This window comes from Vespa mandarinia, chromosome 10 (assembly GCF_050613455.1).
Source record: "Vespa mandarinia isolate Hongniang chromosome 10, ASM5061345v1, whole genome shotgun sequence".
NCBI lineage: Eukaryota > Metazoa > Arthropoda > Insecta > Hymenoptera > Vespidae > Vespa > Vespa mandarinia.
The window spans coordinates 4,995,001-5,005,000 of NC_140819.1; the positions used below are offsets into that span (position 1 = coordinate 4,995,001).

Genomic DNA, 10,000 nt, shown 5'->3' on the forward strand with positions numbered 1-10,000 from the left:
CGTCGTCGTCGTCATTTTCTATTATGTTCTCCTCTTCGTCTACTATCTCAAATTCCATTTTACATACGTTATCGTTCAATTTTTCTTCCCTCTTTTCTCTCTATACGTCACTCCTTTCCTCTCTCTCTCTCTCTCTCTCTCTCTCTCTGTCTCTCTCTCTTTCTCTGTCTCTATTAGTTTTATTTTCTCACAATTTTATTTTCGAATATTCGATTATTACCGGTAAATCGATATTTATTATAACGAGCGAAGCTCAAAGCTATTCCTTCATATTTTCCTCTTTTCACTTTACCATCTTTTCCCTCCATTGCCCATCACGTACAATACACACATACACACACACACACACACACACACACATATACACCCATTCAATCCACCATAGTACATCAGCCAAATCCTATATCCTATATCCTTTATCCTATCGTACTCCTTTAGCCCGATCTTCTCTCGTACTCACTTTTCTTTCTTCCACTTCCTTCTTCTTCTTCTTCTTCTTCTTCTTCTTCTTCTCCTTCACTTTCCCCCCCCCTTCTCTACTTCTTCTTCGTTTTTCTCTTCTGCCCCTACCATTCGCGCTTCCTCGCCAGAACATCTTAATTTTCATTTCTCACGCCCGAAGAAGCAGCTCGTTATAAGGAGGGACGTTAAATGGGACCACTTGACTTCTTGAGCAAATAAAAAGTAAAGCATCATAGGAAGAAAGTGTCGCCTCGTCCACAATTACCACGATAAAGAATACGATGCGTTAATGATGATAACGATGATGACGATTATTATTATATATATATATATATATGTGTGAGTACGTACATATGGTATATTCGTATATATATATATATATATGGTATGTAGTAAAAGAATAAAAGAAAAAAAAAAAGAAATAAAGAAATTAAATAATCCAGGGGAAAAAAAACGACGAGAAAGAAACGAAAAATTTTCAGCGTACGCGTAAAAAGAAAAAAAAAGGAAAGAAAAAGAGAATACAAAAAAACACACGCAAAAAATGGGGAAAAAGAAAAAAAAAAAAAGAAATAGCGAATCGTAAGTAAACGTAAACGCGCATGCGTTTTTAATCATGATATATAAAATCGATGCGGTACGATTTTTTTTTTTTCTTTTTTTCAATTCTTTCTTCCTTTATACTTATACCTCTTCTTCCTTCTCCTCCTCCTCCTCCTCCTTCTTCTTCTTCTTCTTCTTCATCTTCATCTTTTTCTCTTCTATAATTCTTCTTCTTCTTCTTCTTCTTCTTCTTCTTCTTCTTCTTCTTCTTCTTCTTAATCTGCTTTTTTTTTCTTCATTTCCTTTTGTCATTTAGGAAAAAGCAAGCCAGCGAGAAGAGCGAGCTACCTTGAACGTGGTCATTAAAAAAATTATTTTCTTTAACCACAATACCATTGTACCGATTAATTCGATTTTGTTAAATGCTCAGCGATTGATTAATTCTTTTTGTTCTGTTTGCCATGTTAGATGGACCCGCGGTTGTCCGCGTCAACATATTTGTTCGAAGTATCTCAAAAATAGATGACGTTACTATGGTAAGTTGACAAAATGAACCCCTGAAATTTTCACCGACACATATATTATTATTACTATTATCATTATTATTATTATTATTATTATTATTATTATTATTATTATTATTATTATTATTCTTATTATTATTATTATTATTATCACCGTTTTTATTATCATTATTATTAAATCATGCTGAGTATTGATGATCCTACAAATTTATCTATAAATATCTTATATACGTACCCACAATGTTATAAATCACGAATCGAATTGACGTTCTTGCAATTAATACACGTAATTAAAAACATAATACGTGTTCCTTTGTATATGCGTCCAATGTACATGTGACAATCATTATTATACTTCCCAATCAATATTACAGAGTTTGAGTTTTTCATTTTCTAAACGAACACTTAAAATATTTCTCGTTCTTCTTTTCTTTTTTCTTTTTTTCTTTTTTCATTTTTCTATTTCTTCTTCTTCTTTTTTTTTTATTTTGTTTCGTTTTGTTATGAATCGCGTCGTAACGAAAAGAATGTTAAAGTACGAAGTTTGCACCGTTCGAAGAAGAAAAATTACGATGATAATATGACAGATGTTACTTTCTCAAATACTTCTTTTTAAGGTTTCTTTTCTTTTTTTTTTTTTTTCTTTTTTTTTTTTAATCTTCCTCAACGTGAAAACATAAAAGAAGAGAAGAAAAAAATAATGCAAAGTTAGAAAAACAGAATCTAAAAGTATTAAGTCCAACGATGATCAAGGTAAATCGTCATGCGTTCGTGTCGTTCAAAAAAGAAAAAAAAAAAAGAAAAAAAAAAGGAGAGGAAAACGAAAAAAAAGAATTCTCATAACATACGACAGATTTTCTAAAAGTATTGCTAATATTAGTGTCGTCGATAATCTTCGATATTTCTGAGCAATTAATATCTCGTCGATAAAAAAAAAAAAAAAAAGGATCAGCTCCCTACCTCCCCCCCCCCCCCATTCCCACTTTAATAGTTCCATTGTTTATGACTCGCCAGCAATATCAAATATTAATTATCCTCGATTTATCTTCGTTTTTACACTTTTTCTCTTAACTCATTGCGAATTTTTGTTTGACCAATAATAATGAATATCACCACGAATTTTCTTCATCGTGATGATTAATGATCGAGAAGGTATTGAATATTTTTCTTCTTCTTTTTTTTTTTTTTTTCTTTTTTTTTTCTTTTTCTTTTGAACGTTTCATCATACTCGATTATACTCTTAATCCAAATTGAGTACTATGATAACAATATGGAATTTACGTTTTATTATTTATATGTCTTAGAAAAAGATATATTCGATATAACGAAGAAGACAAACAAAATCACGAATATTCTTTATAATTTGAAAAAAAAAGAAAAAATAATAAATGATTAACCATAATTGATATGACACAGTCGTTTTAATTGAAATACGCAAATTTGAAATCTATATTTCTTTTATTAGAACAAATCCACGATCTTCATTTTCGCAGTATTAAATTTAAAAAAAAAAGAAAAAAAAAATGATACCCATGAGAATTTGATATTTTACGAGGTATCAAACTACGATAACGAGAGAATATACGATCATAAAACAAAAAAAAAAAAAAGAAAAAGAAAATAATGAATAAATAAATAAACACTGCTCCTCGATATCATAAAAAAAGAAAAAAAATAAAAATTGTGCATTCATTTTTCTTTTCTTTTCTCTTTTTTTTTTTTTTTTTTTTCGTACGGTGCTACTTCGTTCATGTAACATTCTTTTTCTTTTCTCAAAACGATACAATCCAAGTAAAATATTTGTAGGTATTCGTTTTTTAAATGAAAGACCATCTATAACTATACGTATATGTATTATTATACATATTAAATTAACTGTAATAGTTAATTCGATAATATATCCTTATAGTACTGTTATTCCCTTCTCACGAATGTACAAAAAACACACTTTTTCTTTCATATCTCTGTTTATCTCTATCTGTTTATTTGTATCTCTCTCTCTCTCTCTCTCTCTCTCTCTTTCTCTCTCTCTCTCAATTTTTTTCCCATTATTCCTAAATACTTTCTTTCCATCTTTCATTCTATCTGTCTCTTTCTACTTTTCTATCTAAAATCATCCATCCATATATTTCTCTCTTAAGATCCGCTTAATCTTAATTATATATACTATATATTAAATATGAGTCTCAAGTGTATATACATATATATATATATATACATATACATACATACAATATATATATATATGTATATGTATATGTATATGTATATGTACATATAGTATATCAGTTTTAAATGTTTTCAAGATTGTATTACGGCATGCAAGTAGCACCATGGTAACTCGAAAAAACGTAGAGATTTGAATCTAAATCGTGTGTTGTCTCAGATATATATATATATATCCCAGTAGTAGTTACATTTCGGATAGAACACGACAAAAAAAAAAAAAAGAAAGAAATTCTTTTTCACCTTACGACAATGCACAGATAACGCGCGGACATTTCTTCTGTTTTGTTCCTTTTTTTTTCTCCTTTTTATTTCGTTTCACAAAAAATAATACGAACAAAAGATTTCAATGGATATAATGTGTAAATTATTTAAAAAATTTTTTTAAATATACTTCTTCTAATAGCATTAATTCATCACGATAAAATCTTAAAAGTTCATTGAAATTATTTAATATCTATAATATGGCTAATCATTTTGTATTATGGTTCTATTTAATTTCTATGTATTTTCTCTTCTTTCTGTTTTGTTTTATTTTGTTTTGTTTTCTGTTGTATCATTCTTTACATTTAGCAAATATCTCTTCTAATAAATATTCCATCGTTAAAATGTTTTAATTATAACTTCGTACGTAAGATTTTTTAATTAACAATGATACCTTAAATCGCAAAATTCAAAATATTATGAAACTAATGTAAAATACGCAAAGCAATTAAATCTCTTTTCCTTTTGGTTGCTCTAATTTCATTTATAGCGTGATAAAAAAAAAAATTTTTTGTTTCAATTTTTTTCCTTTTATTCAAATTTTTTTCATTTCCCTTCGATTCAAAAACAATCGTTATACGTCATTCATCGAATGACATTGCCAATCAAAAAAAAAAAAAAAAAAAAAAAAAAAAATAATTTTCGTGGTCGGAAACTTTTTCATTCTAATTTTTTCTTCATCATTTACAAAAAGACAATCGAAAAATGATCGAACATATTTTTCGTCTCCATCAATTAATTATTTTCTTTTCACTTTTCAAATAAATCTATGTAGTACGAAACAAAACAGAAACAAAACAGAAACAAAAAAGAAAATTACATAACACTCAAATAATCCACGACGTATGTTCGTTCCATATACATGTATATCTCCAAAAATTTCATAACATTTTAAATTTACCGTATCGACAATTTTTTTTTATTAGTTAGTCGATATATATATATATATATATATATATATATATATATATACCCATCACTAACTGTGTGATAGTTATTAAATAATTCAATTGATTCGCACTTCGTCGTTCTTTTTATTGTCACTTCGTTTATAGACGGATTTGTGTAAAGTATATTTGCATACACGTACAAAGAAAATAAGAGAAAGAGAGAGAGAGAGAGAGAGGGAGAGAGAAAGAAAGAGAGAGAGAGAGAGAGAGAGAGAGAGAGAGAGAGAGAGAGAGAGAGAGAGAGGTACACATACAGATGTATAGACGAACGCATATATACACAAAAAAGAAGAAAAGAAAAGAAAAGGAAAGAAAAAAGGGGAAGAAAAAGAAAAGAAAAAAGAAGAACAAATAAGGTTTTATCTCGTGTCCCTCGTCCCTTTACGTTTGAACGCATCAATCGTTGTCTCTCGACGTTTATAGCGCACGTAAATGTATTTATTTTTCACCCTACTGCCTCTCTCTCTCTCTCTCTCTCTTTTTCTTTCATGCGAACACCCTTACACTCTCGAAAGCAAACTCTCAGAAAGCAAAGTCCCTTCGCTATACGTCTTCTTCGTCTTTGGACCCTTCGTTATGTCGATAGACGTCACATCTCGCTGTCTGTTCTTGTCGATTCTCACAACACTTGATTTTCATTGCACCAATAAATTCAACGATTTCTCGTCAATATGTTTGCGTGAAATCGTTTAATCGTAATTCCTCCGAATGAGTTATTATTTTATAAACGATAAAAAGTTCGATAGCAATTTTTTCAAAATCGATACCCTTATAATAAGATCGTGTAATATTTATACGATTTAAAAAATGTTAAATTGTTTTATTTTTTTTTTTGTTTTTCTTTCATTTAATAATTCTAATATCTTTAACGATACGTATAATCTGCATTGTCGGATCAATTTTTTGATTTTTTTTTTTTTAGTTTTCTTTTTTTTAGGGGTGGGGAGGAGGAGGGAGAGAAGCGTGAGGGAGGGGGTTAAGAAGTGAGAATAAAACCAACTGTCGAAAAAATCGATGGATAAGTATGGTCATTATATTGCGATTAAAGTAATTTCATTTGATTAATAGTTGAATAATTTTTCAGGATTCTCTTTTTACGTTTTTTTTTTTTTTCTTTTTTTTTTTGATTTCTTAATACTTACGATAATAACACGATAATTTTTCAGCGTGACAGATGTTAATAATATTTATAAAAATACGATAAAAAGTAAACTGTTTTATTAATTAAAGGTTAAAAATCTATTTTACGGTCAATGCAAATATGATCGTTGTGTTGTATTATTTTCAACTGGCAACATCTGCCAGAAATTTAATTAACTTTTTGCCTCCTGATCATCTTTCAACTTTCTTTGACGTTACATCAAGGGTGTCAGGGTATATTATCAAAATGGGTTTTTGCGATGTATTATTTTCTGCATAAAGTTTGTATGACGATAAAGAGAGATTAAGAGAACAAAACGAAAGAGAAGAAATTTATCCACGAATCACTTGTAAAAAAATTTCTTTCGATTTAATCCATTATCAATGGAAATTAATTGTGAAAATTTTACGTAACAATTTATATTATTATTATATTCTGCTTTATTTTAGAAACAAAAATCGTGCAGGTTTTTATAATAAAAAAAAAAAAAAAAAAAAAAAAAAAAAAAATTCGATTCTTTTCCAAAAAGAAAAGAAAATAGAAAAAAAGGAAAATAGAAAAGAAAGAGAGAGAGAGAGAGAGAGAAAGAGAGAGAAGATCACAAAGTGTAATAGAAGAAATTTCTCTCTCTCTCTCTCTCTCTCTCCGTCTGTCTATCTGTCTGTCTGTCTCCTGCCAACGTGATTCATTCAGCATTTATCTATCTATCTATCTTTTTTTTTCATTCATTGATGATGACCGATTCGAGTGGCTCGCTCTATTTATTTACGATTTCATCGTATAATTCCTGACAAATAAAGCGAACAAATTAGTTCTTCACAAAGAATCGTGAGAAGAGTAAAATAAAGCGATAGAAACAAAAGAAAAAAAAAAAAGGAAAAAAAAAAAAAAAAAAAAAAAGTAAAACGTGTTTCTCATTGACAAACAATGAAAAATGAGGGTAAAATGAATGAGTAAACGAAGAAACGATGGGTGGTATCGTTTAAAAATGAAAAATATTCTGCGATATTCGAATAGAATAGACAGATTCGTGTCTACTGTGAAACTACGTCCGTTAAGTGCAATAACAAAGAAAAAGACAGAGATAGAGACAGAGACAGAGAAAGAGAGAGAGAAAGAGAGAGAGAGAGAAAGAGAGAGAGTGAGATAGGGAGGACGAAGAACTTTTCGTTCGATTAGTTTCGAGACTGAAATGACAAAGGATGAGGATAAAAAAAAAAGAAAAAAAAAAGAGAGAGAGAGAAAAAGAGAGAGAGAGAGAGAAATAAAAAGAAAAGGGAAAGGAACAAGATGAAGAAAAAGAAAGAGTAAAAGATGAAAAAAAAGGGCAGGAAAAAATTTATTTGAAGTATCCTAAGGAAGTAAAAGGTATCGGATTCTTAAGAGGGATAGCAAAGAATCTATCGAATTTTTCTTTCCGATCGAATCCTATAAGGGAACGAAGGAATTTGTCGTTTGGTATCCGGGTATTCGCCATGAGAGAAATAAAAAGTGGATGAGTGAGTGTTTGGTTGGAGTAAAGGGAATAGTTGCAATTTAGAGGACAAACAGGACGAAGTATAAGTCGTGAAACTTTTACCGAATGATTTATGTTCGTTAAAATTTTCCGTCCAAGTTAGGAACATTGAAAACAAACGAATCCCTCATCTATTCGAAGATAACGAATGTGCGAACGAATTACGTAAGTACGTGAAGTAAATATAGCCATATTTAACGACTGAGATATAGAGGAGGAAAAAGGGGATAAGGTGGGAGGGGAAGGGGAAGTGAGGATTGACGGGGATTTGAGAGAACTGAAAATAGAGAGAAAGTAGGATAGTTAGAAAAGTGAGGGAAAAGGAGGGCCAATTATGATATCTATTCTCGTCGTATAATTCTCAAAACGTCGTCCGTCAGTAAATTTGATTGGCGAACCGGAACATCGAGAAATCGTCTGCACGTAATATATTATCCCGTAGAAATAGTTATCGAACGATTTTTCGATATTTCACGAAAATTTGAAATTTTCGAACGAGCAAACAAACTTTCGCAACATATGTACGTATGTATGTATGTATGTATGTATGTATGTATGTATGTATGTATGTATGTATGTATGTATGTATGTATGTATGTATATATGTATATATGCATTTATATACTTATGTATATAAATACGTTGAATGTTTGAATCAAATTTTATAATTTTACTTTACTTTCCCGTAAGATAATTTCGTATAGTCTATGTGGCAAAAATCTCTCTCTCTCTCTCTCTCTCTCTCTCTCTTTTCTTTTTTTTTATTTATTTACATATTTTTTTTTGTTTTCTATTTATGAACGATTATACAAATCCTTATTATATCAATCCTTATTAAGGTCACTACGAAATATATCCTAATCCAATTTCTCATTTCATGATTGAGCACTATACGAATTCATACAATGACATTGACGATGACGATGACGACAATGATAATTAATAATTGATAATTAACAAAGTGTTTCATTGCTCGAAAAAGAAAAAAAAAAACAAAAAAAAAAACAAAAAAAAAGGAGGAAAAAGAAAAAAAAGGAACGCAATTAAATGCGAAATATATTCTAATTCTAATCATAAACTGACTTAATACAATAATTTCGATGGATATTATAATGAACGCGTATATATTATAGAATATGTGCCAATTAGAACAAAGGGAAATTGATAAAGGAAAGTATGGATATTACATTGCACCGATATAATAATTTGAGATGAGACAGATGATCCTGATAAAAAAAGAAAAAAAGAAAAAGAAAAGAAGATGAAGAAAATGAAGAAGAAGAAGAAGAAGAAGAAGAAGAGAAAAAAAAGCAAATTGGTAAAAATCTATTAAAATGAAAGAAGAGACTTAGAAAAGAAAGAAACGTCTAAGGGAAAATAGGGTTAAGCGAGCGAACGTATCTCGTCCCTTCGTCCTACCCTTTCTACTTTCTTACCACCCTATGTCCCTTCCTTTTCTTGACACATTGTTGGTTCGATGCCAAAGTTCTTCGATGTTCGCGTTACACTATAAGAGATATCAATGGAGGGACGAGAGGAAACAAAAAATATATATAAAAAAAAAAAAAAGAAAGAAAGAAGTGATATATATATATAGAGAGAGAGTAAGAGAGGATCCCAATAAGGAAAGAAAAGTTGACAGGAACGATGCATAAGCTAGCTGATCTTGTCAACAGCCGTAGTTTCCGATTCTCTTTGAACTTTGGCCGCCCTAAGGGAACGTTGGAATCGGTCCCACGCGATTTCCTTCCTTTCCTTTCCTTTCTAGCTGCCATCCTTTAGCAGACTCTCATTCCTTCTATATATAACACCCACGCACGAACATACTAACACACATACAAACATACACACAAATAGACAGGCACATACATATGAAAATACATATATACGATAAGTACGTACGTAGGTACACGTAGGTACAATGTATCATCGTTCCTATACGTATATACATACATACATACATACATACATACATACATACATATATACGCGCTCCAGGCGAGCCAACTTGACCTCCATCACGGAAAGAGAGAGAGAGAGAAAGAGAGAGATGGACCACGAGAGGGTAAATTCAGAGTTATCGGTGCAGCCCCGATCGATACACATCGCACGAATGAGTAACGAAGGACATATAGACACGTTGGATTTCCTCCATCGTTTATATATGTTATATGTCTCTGTTACGTGTGTATATTTGCGTGCGTGCGTGTGTGTATGTGTGTGTGTGTGTGTGTTTGTATGCGCTCGTTATATCTCTATAGGAGTTTCACTAATGGATCGTCGATTATGGTTTAGTTATACATATGTATATATATATATATATATATATATATATATATATATATATATGTAAGCTGTGATAAGGTCATTGAAG

The 10,000-nt window shown here is 30.4% G+C and overlaps 1 protein-coding gene across 10 annotated transcripts in view; it reads left to right on the plus strand.

Moving 5' to 3' along the window:
• The window catches only part of GluClalpha (glycine receptor alpha 1), an 87,557-nt gene that overhangs the window by 47,806 nt on the left and 29,751 nt on the right, over positions 1–10,000 (plus strand). Inside the window, exon 4 of one of the 10 annotated variants that reach the window (XM_085659849.1) lies at positions 1,474–1,541. The exons of 8 other annotated variants lie outside the window; for them this stretch is intronic. In XM_085659849.1, the coding sequence (XP_085515975.1) occupies positions 1,474–1,541 (68 nt within the window). Of the gene's footprint in view, positions 1–1,473; positions 1,542–10,000 lie in introns of those variants that run through there. One more of the 10 variants, XM_085659855.1, reaches the window with a different exon arrangement.